Source organism: Pleuronectes platessa, chromosome 9, assembly GCF_947347685.1.
Source record: "Pleuronectes platessa chromosome 9, fPlePla1.1, whole genome shotgun sequence".
Lineage (NCBI taxonomy): Eukaryota > Metazoa > Chordata > Actinopteri > Pleuronectiformes > Pleuronectidae > Pleuronectes > Pleuronectes platessa.
In genome coordinates, this window is record NC_070634.1 from 4,840,874 (window position 1) to 4,856,877 (window position 16,004).

Below are 16,004 nucleotides of genomic sequence, written 5' to 3' on the forward strand. Positions count from 1 at the left end.
GAGCACAAAGGCAGATAAGAGGTTTATGTCGGTGCTGCTCACAGACTCAGTGTCTCTCTTTCCCTGGAGACTGCGGTAGCAAAGCTTCACTTCATTTGGTCATTTTGATACCGCTGCTGACACAGACTCTTCTACCTGCCACTGCTTCTATTGTGGCGTGTCCAAAACAAAGACATCCTGTTAAGAGGATTGCCTGTGAGGACCGAGGACGCACTGATGATGAATGAAGACCAGGTGAATGACATGATCCAGACATGGGTAAGTTGGCAATATTCTACAACTGAGGTAATCATATACCCACGATCACCCATCATGATGATTCTGTGGACTGAGACATTCTGAAGTGTGCACTCAATTATTTACACAACATACCTGGATAGATTCACATCAAACTGGCCTAGAACTGGAGTATCGGTGAGTCGGCATGCATCCCCCTCACAGCCTGCAGTAACTTATCAAGATATCATGATAGTAGACGGGTCTACCTCCAACTCTACAGGAAGTAAACAGCTTACTAACCCTAACCCTAATCTAGAAATTAGTACATAAAGCATTAAGTTCTCAAAAGGCACTTCTGGCAAGAGTGAGTGTTATAATATGGTAAATATATATTAGTGTATTTACAGACGTCAGTTTTCATGATTGAAAATCAACAAATACTATATATTATATCACCTCAATATTAACAGCTTTGTACCACTTCAGATTGTCCAAAACATTTCCTTGTTCTCTCATTCTCATATTCATAGAGACGACCTGTGGTCTTCAAATATATAACAGGCTATCTACATTTAATTTTAAAATACAATATTATAAAGTTGGAGGGGAAAGCAGCATTTAAGTCAGCAAGCGTTCTTTTTTATTACCTTAAGAGATGTAGGTCTTGAGCTTCTGTGTGATGGCACCACAGCAGATTGGGCACTTGATGAGTGACTTTGAACACTCGGTGCAGCTATGAACCACGAGAAACAGTTAACACGCAGGCGGAGAAGACGGATGACAAGGAGCTCTCTTAATCAACTCACTTCCTGCAGTCGAATTCAGAATTGACATTTTGAGGCCATGTAGGATTGTTGCTATTTATTTTATTTTTGAAATTACAATTCGTCTCAAAGGGCTTTAACATGGTGAGAAATCCTCTGTCCTTAACCCTCAGCAAGAGTAAGGAAAAATACTGAAAACCCTTTTAACAGGGTAAAAATAAGTAGAAACCTCAGAGAGAGCCACATGTGAGGATCCCTCTCCCAGGACGGACAGAAGTGCAATAGATGCCAAGTGTAGGAAAACATCATCAAGATTAAAGTTTTTAGCAGCATTGATGAGGGTAAACATTTTGAAGGATAACTTCAATACTATATGTCAAGCAGTTCTGCGGCAATCATAGTCCATGATCAGCAGCCAGCAAGATCATGATCCACCATCCAGATCGGATCCACTATAGTCCACAGTCATTGTCCATTGCCGCTTATTAAGATCCATCATTAGCTGCCACCTCGGTCGTGGTCCACCACCATTATCTCACTCCAACGCGACAAAGGATCCGTCATTCCCACTACGATGAGCCAGCATGATATAGAATCCGCCATACTGGATCCACCATTGCGACCTCTGATACACGATCCACAAATCGTAATCCATGGTGCGGCCACAGCGGGCCCGGATCTGCGTAATGAGTAATTTCTATTCTAAAACTAATATTGCTTAAACGGTTTGTCTTAATTTCCTTCAGTATCAATAAAGTACCTGATCACCCCCCCTCTCTCTCCCTCTCCTTTCTTTCTATCTATCCATCCCTCTCTCTCTCTCCATCCATACATCCAACCATTCCCTTCTCTCTCTGTCTCTCTATCTATAATCTATTTCATGATGAGTCTTGTAGATCAAGAAATTCATGTGATCAAGATTAAAAAGGGGCAAACAACATTTTAATACAGAAACAGATGTGAAAATAAAAATCAACTGTTTATCAGAGTATATATTATAATTCTCACTTCCTGTCTTTAGAGAGATACTCCAGAGAAAGATTTGACGCCAGACGACTTCCAGTGGTTCAAGAATTTGGGATGTGCGTGTGTCACCGGGGGCGACTGTGCACAGCTACTGAAATGTATCCAGGATGAGAAGAACCAGGTATTTCTCCTCCAACGCACACAACACTGACAGAAATCTGCTCCATCATCATCCATCCACACAAGCAGCAGTCACACTCTGCAGATATGAAGTGATCGTGGATTGATAGTGTTAATCTGTTAGCCGGACTAAAAGCAGGAACACGGGCACGCTGCAGCCTCCTGAGCTCCAGCGGCCACGTGTCTACTGAAGTGCACAGCAGCAGCCTCTTCCCCTGCTGCCCAGCTAGGCCAAACATCAACATGCAGCCTGCTACTCTGTGCTGGCTGGCCTCTTGACCCGGAGGTGTGGGGAGGAAACAAGCAGATATTCAGTCAGATTTCTCGCTCCACTGATAACCCTCTTCAATACAGCATTTCTCTAAGTGCCCATGGTTGTCCTATATCTCCACGCTCCATGCAGCTCTGTGTACTGTACTTTGAGAAATATCTTACTCCGTCCTCCGTCTCAGGCTAAAACATTCTCATGGGGTTCAAATGATTGATTATCAAATGAGAAATCCTTGGCATATAACATGGACGTAGCGAATAAAATGAGACGGGGAGAGAGATGGAGGAAATGTAGTGCGACACAATTTTCATTAACAAGTACTCATGAGATTATAACTCTGTAGAAAAAATTCAGAAACTTTTGATAGCCATTTTTCACACCTCTTTGGATAAGTCTAAGCCATTTTGCATCAGAAGGGTGTCTTGTAAAAAACAGCTCCCTCAGCTGTTTTCCCCCAGGGAGAGCACTTACCTCAACCAAGGCCCAACAGTCCTCTTACATTCAGTCAAGCTAAAGAAATGTTAAAGAAATATAGAGAAATTCCTAGATCAACCTGAAACCATTGAAATCACACTTTAAGCCAGAGGACTTGGTAGCAGAGCAAGTTTAAAACTGCAGTTGCTTTTGCATGCACCTTATTTAATATAGTGACTTATGCAAATTAAAGGAAGGGCACAGAAAATCCACATCAGCAGGTGCTCTTTTTTTAACTGATGGGGTTTGTGTTTGTGTTTGTCTTGCTCTCAGGAGATTGTGAAGTCTATGGGCTGTGTTCTCTTGGAACCTCTGATAAATGGAATAGTAAAAAAAGAGAAGGGTCTTTATCACTGCCAGGCTGCCATCACTCATCTGACCCAGGTAGGTAGGAACTATTAATCGACATAATGAATGCTTTCTAGAATCCTTTCCATCAGGTTAAATGTTTGCTTGTTTGTTTGTTTAGACTTGCAGGGCAGACGAGCTCCTGCAGAGTTTGCTTGGACTGATTGAAGACATTCATCCTGGTGCCATTTCTGAGACCATCATGGTTCTAGTTCCATATTTTCAAACAGGTGACACAACTGTTTGTGTGCTGAAATGCAATGTATTAAACCTATATCATATACTGTTTCAAAGCTATGATAGATATGTTTTACAACATTATGAGTTTTGCAAATTATCATAATTTACAAAGTCAAATTTAAATCTGGTTACAGAGAGCACCGTTCTGATGATATATGCTTGTACAATATATGGATCTTTCATAAGTAACTGTAATGACTGACAGGGTAAAGTCTAATGAACGGATATGTCATTGGAGATGACTGAGATATGCACTCATAGCAACTCTCATAATGAATTATGTAAAGTGCTATAATTGTTATGGAGACATGCCATTTACAAAATATTCTGCATTCTGTGATATAACTTATTTACACTCCAATTTTTCTACATATTATGTGTAAGAAATACAGGGGCGGGCCAAGGGGGGGCACTGGCCACAGCTAAAATCTGATAGGCCTCTCAAGTGCCCTTGTCCTGTCGGTATTCTATGACAAATGTATTTACTAGGCACTTAGTAACAATACATATAACAGTTTGTTTAGAATTTCTAAGCTTTGTTGAAGCTTTTCAAGCTTTTCAAGCACATTGAACACAATGTGCTTGAACAAATAACATTTATCAAGATATTCAAAATGTGAGACTTTGCTCAAAACTATAGAGCTAAAAGTAAACAAGGAATGATATCAATGCAACTCACTGAATCAGGAAGTGTGAATGGGTGTAGAAAAACTCCCTAGATCAGCCAGTGACGAACTACTATTATAACCATTGTCACTCATGGAGAGGAAGCACTCTCCAACTCATGGTCATTTTGTTGTTTTAATAACATGGTATTTGGCTCCCCCTGTTGTACATGAATGTTAAATGTAGTGTTGCTGCGGCTGGATGCCAGAAAGGCAGCCTGCGTGGGCCTGGTTCTGTCTGCCCTGCAGAGGCAGCTTTCCCGGCTGCCGGTGCCTTACACCCAGCAGCAGGAGGAGGCTGATGAGTTCGGACTGTGTCGCTGCTACTCCGCACTGGCTGAGTTCACAAGGTCGATTGTTGAGGAGATGAAGAGGAAAGATGGAGACTGTGACACTGCTGAAGATGAGGAGCTGAGGACTGAGCTTCTCAAGTTGTACGTTTTATGTTTATGGTTTGACACAGACCAACTGGAAGTCTGCACATCAGAGTTTGAAAGAGTCTAACTAAGTACCTTATGAAATCAAATCATTTCTAGATGTTTTATCTTGGTAAGAGTTAATTGAGTGAATTTATACATTGCAATACTTCCTTCAATTTTCTGTCTCTTAAAGCTAAAAATAAACAACTTTCTATTCTATTTTTATACCTCTGTTACACTGATCGTTTTTAGGATTCTTTCAGTTGATAACAATTCATATTAAGAATTAACAATACTTTTCAGTGTAGTATTTACAGTTAGCACGGAAAGTGAAGAATTATTAACACATGGGTTTATAATTTGCAGCTGCCTGAGGAGTTTGAGAGATCCTTTGCTGGAGGCCGAACTAAACCGAGACAGGAAATCGTCACTGTGGCTCTTTGCAATGGAGATAATGGTAAGAGAAATATATTCTCTTCTTCTATTTTTTTTTAATCCATAAAGAAGCAATGTTACATTTACAGACCAGTTTCAATTCTACAGGTCACACTACCTGTGATCCAAGTGTCCCTCTCTGAGCTCCTGTTCTTCAACTCTCCGAAGAAAAGCCCCCTGGCGGACAACAGTCAGTTGAACGAAGCGAGAGCCTGTCTGGCTTATCTGCTGTTTGTCCAGCGCATCAACATAGACAGCTTTCCAGCAGTTTACAGGTGTGAGAACAACCTTTAATGTGTCACAATGATGATGCATAGGTCACAGTGTTCCTTGTAAATTTGCTCGACAAACAGTTAAAACTGCACCTTTTCCCTGCTCCAGTCCCGTGTTTATTCTACGGTGCAACGTGGAATACATCAGTCAACTTCTCAGCAGGTACGCTCTCAATATTGCATATGGGGGGGGGGGGGGGGGGGGTTGTTGTTTTAAACTGATTAGTTTTCTAAAATCTCTCATCTTGCTTCTTTGACAGCAAAAAAGAATCCCACTTGCTTAAAGGCCTGGTAATTGACCATCAATAATACAATATCTTTGATAAAGGTGAGATTAATATGAAACCTGACTTTTTTGTGTTATCAATCAGGCACTGTTTACTAAAAGCTTGCAGAGCGTGCAGGACAATGCACTTCCAGTGAGTCTACTGGAGCTGAAGAGCTTCTACAGTGCACTACAGGTGAGATGAGCACATCACATCAGCCTTACAAGATAACAGAAGGCTTTCAGAAATATGATTACTTCAATTGAATACAGATTTATTTATATGGTGTCAAATCATTAAATACATTATCTCAAGGCACTTTACTTAGTAAGTTGAAAACTTACATCATTATAGAGAAACTCACAGTTCCCACAATGAGTTAGCACTCATTACAATTCTAAAGTGCTAAGCAATATAACGTCAGCCTGCTTATGTGCCTAACACAAAACTCGTTCAGTCCCGATTTTTATTTGGATCTGCACCAAATTTTACACAGTCATTAATATAAGTCGCCTAAACTTGCCTATTATCATTAAGATCCATGAATTTTTCTGAGAAAAACTCACAATGTTAAAGAAAGTTGTAAAAAATTCTGGTCAGGTCTTATTAAAAAAATCCAGCCTCCTTCAGGCTTACTGGTTAGGTTTTATTAACAGCAGAGTGCTTTCATTTTGAAAATCCAGCCTCCTTTTGGGTTTACTGGTAACATCTTGTAACTATCTAGGGGCTTTTATTTTGAAAATCAAGCCTCTATGTGGGGTTTTTGGTGAGTTCCTATCACCAGCCAGGGGCTTTTATTTTGAAAATCAAGCCTCCTTTGGGGTTTCCTGGAAATATCTTGTAAGGATATTTTGGGGTTTTAGCTTTAGTTTGAATCTCCATAATGTTCAATGTTTTGTGAGACAGATTCGTCGATCAAATCCGCAGACGTCGACAGATGCTGATTTTGACACGTCCCTGTTCAATCTCCACTGCAAAGAACTGACGACGTATTTAAAGATGTTTAAATGGTAGAAAGTGGAGTCTTGTTTCTGAGTACAGTTGAAAACCAGTGTTTAGAACCACAAACTAAGCATTTTATTAGGAACCTCCCTTTCCACCTTTATCACATCTCAATTAAGTTTATAAAACTTCAGAGACCCGTATTTCTACATTGATTTAGAAAACAACAGCAACATTAGTTCTTTCAAACACAATCATGTCAGTGTAATTATAGATTTCTGTCTTTACAAAGAGATAACTAAATATTTGTGATTTAGGAACGTCAGTGTTTGATTGACAGCTGAGCTCTGTGCTGAGCAGAAAGGCCAAACTTTGAGTAACAAACATGGAAACAAAAGAAGTAAAAGATATTAACACAGAATCGAAATCACTGCTCTTTAAATGAACTCTGGCTCCATGATAATAAAACGAAACTCCGGCATAGAGAGGCTGAGTGAATGTGGTCTTGACTGTGTGGAGCAGAGTGAAGGTGTCAGAGAAAACAAAGTGCGCAAAATGCATCACAAATAAATAAAAACTCGTAAAAGTAAATACTCACTCATAGAGGAATAAAAGTTATGGTAAGGTTTAGATCATCTTTACTGTCACCGAGAGGCAATTTGGTTTGCAAACAGTAGTCACACACAACACATCATAATAATACATAAATACATAAAAATAGCACTAAGAATCTATTAGTCCTTTGTTAAAATACTAAAATATATTAAAACGTGTGTGTGCGATATCACCGAGCCTGCATAGAGGCTTGATTTTCAGAATATAACCCCCCAGATAGTCACAGACCCTTAACAGGAAGGACGATTAGAGGCTGAATTCAAAAAATGAAAGCCCCTTGATGGTTACAGGATGTTACCAGGAAACCTGAAAGGAAGCTGGATTTTCCAAATAAAAGCCCTTCCGGATGGTGGTGGCTTCGCTGAATACCTCTCAACAAAATATCAGTGTGCCCTATAGAACCAAAAGAGCGATGAACAATCAAAATCTTCTGACCAATCAGTGACCTGCTGTGCTTTGTAAATCACAGAACCTGCGGCAGCTACTGATTGAATGTCCACTGCAACATTTGGTGAGTATACAAGTAACCTTTAAGACACTAATTACTATTCCACATCTGTGATACTGTGTCGTTTTCATTTTTGTGATCACTGCTTCTCCAGAGAACATCAGGACTACAGGTTCTTCAGCTCTTCATCAATAAACTGGATCCTGAGGCAAAGCACAAGTTTTTCAGGTGAGAAGTCGCAAAGGTAAAAATAAACTATAACTTTAATTCAAGTACATTTTTTCCTGTTTCAGAGTTTTTGAGAAAAGGTTAATGTGAATACAGAACACATTTGGAACATCAGATTTAGTGCCTCTAACCACATGATTTGTATACATACATTTTAACATTTTAACTAAGGAAAACCTATACAATCAGCCAATCATGTGGCAGGAGTGTAATGTGTAAAATAATAATGTTCATATAAAACATTAGAATGGAGTGAAAAGGGGATAACAGTGACTTTAACTGTTGCACGGTTGTTGGTTTCTGAAACTGCTGATTTCAGTGGATCTTTCATTATCAATGCATATTCTCTTAGTATTTGTTGTGGCTTTATCATATCTTACTGACCAAAAAACTGAACTCTTTTTACAATCATGTTTTGTTTTACAGGTGTATGTTAAAAACAGGCAACCATGCAGGTGTAGAGAGTTATGTAGTGAAGAACATCAAGAATCAAGTGGAAGTTTCCATGGAGGTGAGGTTAAAGATGACAAGAGTCACATTATTATTTTTCATAAAATCTCTCCTTTGCGTTTAGCCTCAGTCTCTGTCGCTGTTTATCTGATGAAATTGAATCTGTTTAATGTATAACATCTGTTCTCCAGCCTGGTAACCACAATAAATGGTTCCTGGGAGAGGAGTTTCTCTCACTGCTGGGACTGGTGCTGTGTTTTCCACAAGGTGCTGAGACAGATCTGCTCCATAGTATGGACAGGTAATAATAAAATGAACAATTTGATTTTAAATCAAATCTGGGCAACTTTTTTTTACTTTAGCAGCTTCAAATTCATATTTTGATGGTCCACAAACTTAGAATAGGGAGAATATTTCGTCTTTCATTCCCAAACCTCAGCCTATGTAACTTTTGTGAGATTAAATCATCATGTTCTTCAATTAATATGAACTGAACTGTAGATTAGTTAGAAAACCAGCGTTTATATCAATATTCAGCCTTGAAATGTTTGAAAGTATGAAGAGAAATCTATACAGAGTTAGGTGGATTTGTTACAGCAGCAGGTCTTCTGGTTCAGGAAGCCGAGGATCATGGGTGATGTCCACCATTCAGTTGTGTTTCAGTTCAGTGAGGGAGTCACTTCAGTCAGTGGTTTAGTCAGAGTGCCACTCAACACACTCTCTCCGTGAAAAACGAATCGCTTGGAGACGGACTGAATTAATTACCACATGTAGCTACAGAGGGCGCTGTTGCTCAGAAAATGTGACAGGCATTTCGTCGACACCAGATGACAAATATGTTATCTCACAAATTCTTGCCAGACTGGGCGAAATCCCTAAGTGACAGTCTAAACTTTTCAAATCACACACACAGTGGCTTTTATTTGGTAAAAATCACAAACCATATATATATATATCCACAAATGTAGATATATACATCTGCTTAATGCTTTGACCTATGTACAACAACCCCAGCTGGATTGCCTGGGTGAGGGTGTCTAATGTTGAAAAACCAGACACGCCCCAGGAAACATCTTTGATCATGTGCCCAGATGCATCACAGGAGGATGTTTGTTAAAACATATAAAAATGCATTTACAGTTTAAATGAAGGCGCCAAATTACAGCACATTTAGATGTTAAACAAAATGATCTGGATCTTTACTCAGTTACAGCCCTCTTACTTGCAGTCCAAATTGAACTTTATCAAAATTTGGTTTTGTCTGTGAATGTGAAAACTGAGACATATTATTCAGACTGAGCCATTAAATAATATCTTGTATTTTTTGTCCAGGATAATGGAAAGTTTAAATCTTCTACGCTTTCTCCTCATCAAAGACAAAGTACTGTGGAGCCAAGTAAGTCAGTGTCATTCAAAGCTTACCCAACTCTTCTGTCAAGCCCACCTGGTTAACACAGAGAGCTGATGATCTACTGATCTGCTCCTTTTCCCTCAGACAGATGTGTGGGAGGAGCTGGTCAGAATCAAAGATGAATACCTGAAAATGCTGCGTGTGTGTATCAGCATGTCAAGAGCATATTATTCTGCTGAACTTAAGGCACTGAGGGAGGATCTAAAGCTAAAAGTCAAAGGTAGGCATTATCTGTTAGTCCAGTCATTCTCAACCTGTGGAAGAGTTTGGAAAGTGTTTTGGTCTATAAACATACAGAGATAGTGAGCGTGGAAGAAAGTTATACAAAATGCTCAAATAAAATGTAATTGCAGTTTAGAAAATTAATATATGTATATGTTTATTTTTGCTGGGCAAAATCTAATAATAAGGTTAAGAATATTGGTGCAGCAGACTAAGGTGCAGAGAAACACATCTCAGATTCCAAATCTGATCAGATGGGAGCTGCATTATGTGCTCAGTGCTCACTGTGCTGTGCCACCATCGACCCAACCTGTCTGCTGAGCTGAATATAGTGAGGGACAGGAACATAAGAAAAGCATCATTATCTAAATGCATTACTAACATTCAGTCCCTTCAGGTGTTCCTGACATATAGCATTCACATGACTAAGGGTTGAGAACCACTGTTTTGTCCGTGACAAAACGAAACTGATGCAACCCTGCACAAGCTGCTGATGACGCACTAGTGGAACCACTACAATTTTTTTCATATGGTGAAGTCTTTCTTTTGTCCTCCTCCAGAAGCCAGAGAATCTGCCAGATCCAGCACATTAGTCAAACGCATCACAGTGAAACATCAGGATGTGTCCAATATGTCCCCCGAGGTCAAGCACCAGGTACAGAAACATTCTGTCCTGTCAATTATCCTTTTTGATTCTGGCCTCTGCAGACAAGCTGACTGTTCTCATGTGTCACAGGTGTTGCAGAGCGCTTTGGTGACCTTTGACCTGATGGAGAGTCTTATTTTCCGCATTGAAGAGATCGCAGAGGAAAAGCGAAAGATTCCAAACTAAACCAAGATGAGATCACTGGGTTATTTTTTCTTGACTCTGTTTTCATTTATTTTTGTTAACAGTTTAAGACATGCATTCAATAAAGTGTGATGTGTTTCATGCCAAAAGTGTAAAAACAGAGTTTTTACTTTTGTATTTGTTAAGATATACATTTTGTAGTGGTTAGAATAAAACAACACCAGGGCTTCTGAGAACAATCATCAGCTGAGCGTCAGAGTTTGTCTCTAAGCATCTGCCACACAGGACTGCTGTCGACGATGTGAGTCTGAGCCTGAGACAAGCGTTCACAGATGTTGTCTACATGGGGCTTACTGGTGGCCTGCAGACAAATAAGATCCAAATTACGTAAAGTATCACAACAGCACAAAAGCATGTCTAATTTATTGTTTAGCTTCACCAAATAACTTCTGTTTCCTGCCTTTATATTTACCTTGGCGATTGTCAACATTCCTTCAACGACCTCAGCATTGTTTCTGACGGGCAGAATCCTGAGATTGCTGCCAAAGAATCTGAAAGAGAAAAATACATTGTATGACTGGACACATTATACATAATAAATATCTTAGAATTGTTTTGGCTATGTGACCACAAGCCTTATGACATTATTGTCAATCAAGCGGCTATACCACAAAAAATTTGTAGAGGAAATTTATCTACCTGCACTGAATCTCTGACAAGATCTCCAGTTCCTTTTTCCCAGTAAAGGGTGTGTATAGAAGTAGAAAGCTGTTGCGGTGTACTTGCATAAACTTTTTTATCTTCTCAATGATTCCTGACTCCTCAAAGTGGACTGGTAGGTCTTGGGGATCCACCAACAGAAACGCAGTACCTAGGAACATGTTATTGTTTGTTTACTTGGAGGCTTAGATTTTCCACAACATTCATGACATCTTATAAAGCAAATTTCTGGTCTGTGTGTCTGTAGGTTCAGGTAAGGGTCCGAAAGCAGCTCATACTCAGTTCAATACTGGGTGTGAACAATGTAAGGCAATTGTATTGAGAGGACTAATTGTCCCAGATGATCTACAGATGGTCGATCTCGGCAGTGTTCATTGTCGATCCCTGTAATTCTCTGGACTCAGTGGCTGTCAGATCAACTGTGTGTCGGTTGTATGTTTTCACACTGGCAGCGTTTCTGCTACTGGTGGTGGAGCTACTGGTATATCTACTGCATTTCCTTCAATACAAGTCCTATTATGTAATAGACTAAATGTCAGAACATTACGGTATAAAAGACTTTGATCTTCCAGTCTTGCGATTGCAACAGTGCTTTTACTTTGAAACGGGTTTGGGAAGTGTTGGAAATACGTATGTTTGTGACAGATAACCATTGTGGTTCACAGCTAGGGATGTCAGGATATGAGATTTTGGTGTCGCAGGCCAAAGGAATAAGACCCCACAATAATTTTTTATTAAATGTTTGTTGTATTTTACACACATTATTTTGGTCCTGCAAATAAAACAGCTAAGCCTACCCTTTTATACTGAAGTTTTAAAAAATATAAAATATAGCATTCACTGTATCGTCCTTTTGAATCAATAAGTCACAGGCAGCAGGACGTCTTTAACTGCATCAAGACTGCAATTTCCAATCCATGTCTTTTCAGTCTGAAATGTGAGCATGTTCAGATTTTCAGTGCTCAGTCTTGACCTCTGAGGGGATAAAATGTGATGAAATATGCCACAGCAAGGTTCATCCCTCTGGCTTGTGTGAAGACAGAGCATAGTGTTGGAACCTTTCGCTGTCACTTTTCACCAACATGTTTTTACAAATTGGATATCCATCTTCTTCAGTGATGCTCTGTTTATCTTTTAGACACCCGAAATGCTCCTACACTGCAGGAAATAAGGCCTGTATGTCAAAATACCACCTCTCCGCTTACGTTTCAAGTAAGTGGCTCGCACAAACTTGAAATGTGACCTCACTGCACAGCGCACACGTATACTACGTGATTCACCAGATGAAGGATATCATTGTTAGATATTGTATTTTTTTAAATTCTTAGGGTTAAGAAACCGTGATGTTGTGAAACCGCGGTTATCGTAAACATCCCTATTCACAGCACAATAAACAGAGAAAATCATCTTTCACCTGAGTTTTAATGTTTATCTGATGAATTTATCTCACAAACATAAGTGGTGTAACACTTCCTGTATGCGTTTCCAATAATAGCAGTCCAGCGTTTATGTTGACCGAATCTGATCTATGATCACAGAAAAGTGGGTTTATTGTGATGTATTTGCAGGAGAGGAAGATGCACAGCTTCGTAGTGTATAGTACTTGTATTTACTCTAGTACACTGGAATACTTTTATACAAGGAAATAGTCATATTTATGGCCATATTCAAGGCAAAGCCTTTGTAAAGCCATTGTGCTGCAGAAGCAGCTCAGCTGCAAAACAAAGTGTGGAACGAAGAAGCAAAATATTGCGCATTGATCAGATGCTGTAAATATGAATTGATATTGTGCATTGAATATACAAAGTTGCATAACTGCCTTTCTTTGTGTATATTTATGTCCGTACATTGAACCTCTAACAGAGATGGCAAAAATAATAAATGTGACCCTCATAAGTGGGTTTTTTGGAAGATAGATCTTTGCTTATGTTAACAATTAAAAAGTGATGTTGGGCATGAAAAGGTTGATGACCACTGATCTACAGAGGTTATAAAAGCCGATTTACCTGACAGAGGAAAAATAAAGGCTCCAGCCTCAACGCTATCCGATGATCTGATTCGGTGCTGTTGTGCCATCAGCATCCTGACTGTATCATGGTTCTGGTAAAAACAAACAAATGCACACATTAAAAAAAACATAATTAAATTCACTTCAAAATTTGGCAAGGAAAGAGGTAGGTAGGCAGAGTATAGGTAAATATATTTCTGAATGATCTACTACTCTTCTTTCTTTAGGTTTTATGTACACAAACATATCTACATATATATATATATATACACACTCACCGGCCACTTTATAAGCCACACCTGTTCAATTGCTTGTTAACAAAAATAGCTAATCAGCTCATCACATGGCAGCAACTCCATGCATTTAGGCATCTAGACGTGGTGAAGACGACTTGCTGAAGTTCAAACCGAGCATCAGAATGGGGAAGAAGGGGATTTAAGTGACTTTGAACGTGGCATGGTTGTTGGGGCCAGACGGGCTGGTCTGAGTATTTCAAAAACTGCTGATCTACTGGGATTTTTAAGCACAACCATCTAGGGTTTACGGAGAATGGTCCGAAAAAGAGAAAATAACCACTGAGCGGCAGCTGGGTGGATGAAAATGCCTTGCTGATGTCAGAGATCAGAGAAGAATGAGCAGAGTGGTTAGAGATGATAGAAAGGCAATAGTAACTCAAATAACCACTCGTTACAACCAAGGTATACAGAATACCATCTCTGAACGCACAACACGTCGAACTTTGAAGCAGATGGGCTAATAACAGGAAACTGAGGCTACAATTAGCACAAGCTCATCAAAAACCTTGCCTGTTCTGATGAGTCTCGATTTCAGCTGTGAAATTCAGATGGTAGGGTCAGAATTTGGCATAAACAACATGAAAGCATGGATCCATCCTGCCTTGTATCAACGGTTCAGGCTAGTGATGCTGGTGTAATGGTGTGGGGGATATTTTCTTGGCACACTTTCGGCACCTTTGGACCAATTGAGCAATGTTTAAACGCCACGCCTTGTTGAATCTATACTACGAAGAATTAAGGTAGTTCTGAAGGCAAAAGGGGGTCCAACCGGTACTAGCAAGGTTGTACCTAATAAAGTGGCCGGTGAGTGTGTATATACAGTATATATATACATAATTGTAAATGTATATAACTGAACATAAACACATTTATTAAGTGTATATAAACCAAAATGTGTATATATGTACATGTACGTATAAGTACATGTTTTTTACTTTTATCTGCAGGCATGTACATACATATACACACATAATGGTATATGTATTTACCTGAACACACACACACAGGGTGTCTGTGTATATAAACCAGTATGTGTAAAGGTACAACAGTACGTATATGCACTTCTAAAGAGTGATCCTAAAATGTTTTTATTTTATTGAAGTATTATTTGTATGTATTTGGGTGGGGGTGGATGTGTTATGGTTCTGTTGTATGCATTGTAAACACTGTATGGGTATTTTTGTGCGTGTGTTCAGATATACATTTACATTATGTGTACATTTTAAGTGTAAGGATAAATAAAGTTTTAACTTATCTTAGTCTTAAAATAATTTTCCTGCTGGAAAGAAATACGGATGAACTCTGTTTTTAAAGAGAGTTCATATCATTTTAACGCATATTAAGTTGTGGTGGCTGCGCGTTAGATACACAGCTTCACAGCTAGCTAACCCCTGTGCTGACCATAGACAGTAAGGTGCTGACCCGCCATCTTGAAACAAACAGATGCTGGACAGTGTTGCCCTCTACCTGAAGAGATGTGCTGACTATCACCGTGGTTTTCCAGACTGGCGCTTCTCTGTGTGTTGTCATTGTGTCTGCTGCAGGGTTAATAACTCTGATAACAACACTGTGCTTCACTGACGGATCCTGTTCTCCATGTTGTCCCCGTTCTGACCATGGTTCTGACAAGTTCCCTTATTATATCATGTCCAACCACGAGAAGGCGCTGTAGTGCCGCACCGCTGTTCCACCTACCAACAACGTGCATCCTTTTTCTCTCATGTCTTCAAGGGCAGAGATGATAGATTTTTTTAAATGTTAAGAATAAAGTCGAAAGGTTGAAACGAAAGTTTAAGCGTTTATATTAAAGTTGAAATTTGAGAATAAAGTTGAGAATAACTTAGAAAAGTTGAGAAAAAAGTCCAAATGAGAACGAAGTAGAAATATTGAGAATTAAGTTGAATATTTTGAGGATATTTTTGTTGCACTAAATAAAGTTGAAATGTTTAGTGATAAGCTGCCAGTGCTTAATCTTTCCTAGCTTGTTTAGTTAAGAACTTGTATTCTCTTTACATTTCGAGAATGAAGTCAAAATGTTAAGAATAGATGTTTATTCCCCATACATGAGGCTTTTAATGGCAGACATTTTAAATGGTCACAGCAGGACAAATATTAGCATTAACTACATTAGTGCCACTCCTGTCCCTATCAGCCAAAGCAGCAAGCACATATTAATATCAATAATTATTCATTAATACATTCAAGGAGGTTAAGCATGTTTCACTCATGTCCGTTTGTTTTTGGTTAATTTTTAAGTAGGATTAGACAAAAACTACAACTTTGATGAAACCTGGTGGAAGGAGGGGGCATGGGCCAAGAAAGAAAACATTTTGATGTGGCTATTTTTTTACTTTA

General features: G+C 39.2%; 2 protein-coding genes across 2 annotated transcripts; one reads left to right on the forward strand and one right to left on the reverse strand.

The window, feature by feature from the left end:
* The first annotated feature begins 216 nt into the window (after positions 1-216).
* On the forward strand, positions 217-10,667 carry LOC128448471 (glomulin-like). The gene is given in 17 exon segments (XM_053431148.1): positions 217-258; positions 2,005-2,130; positions 3,148-3,258; positions 3,344-3,452; positions 4,315-4,561; positions 4,913-5,003; positions 5,090-5,256; positions 5,363-5,416; positions 5,514-5,544; positions 5,625-5,714; positions 7,546-7,587; positions 7,679-7,752; positions 8,179-8,263; positions 8,394-8,503; positions 9,535-9,833; positions 10,396-10,490; positions 10,572-10,667. Coding segments are annotated over 17 exon segments (1,869 nt in total).
* Positions 10,668-10,745: 78 nt separating this feature from the next.
* Positions 10,746-15,396, reverse strand: LOC128447980 (protein SPO16 homolog). The gene is made up of 5 exons (XM_053430456.1): positions 15,117-15,396; positions 13,352-13,445; positions 11,325-11,496; positions 11,098-11,176; positions 10,746-10,986 (listed from the first exon to the last, which is right to left on the reverse strand). The coding sequence occupies exons 1-5, from the start codon at positions 15,177-15,179 to the stop codon at positions 10,879-10,881; spliced, it is 516 nt and encodes a 171-aa protein (XP_053286431.1). The 5' UTR covers positions 15,180-15,396; the 3' UTR covers positions 10,746-10,878.
* Between the last annotated feature and the right edge of the window lie 608 nt (positions 15,397-16,004).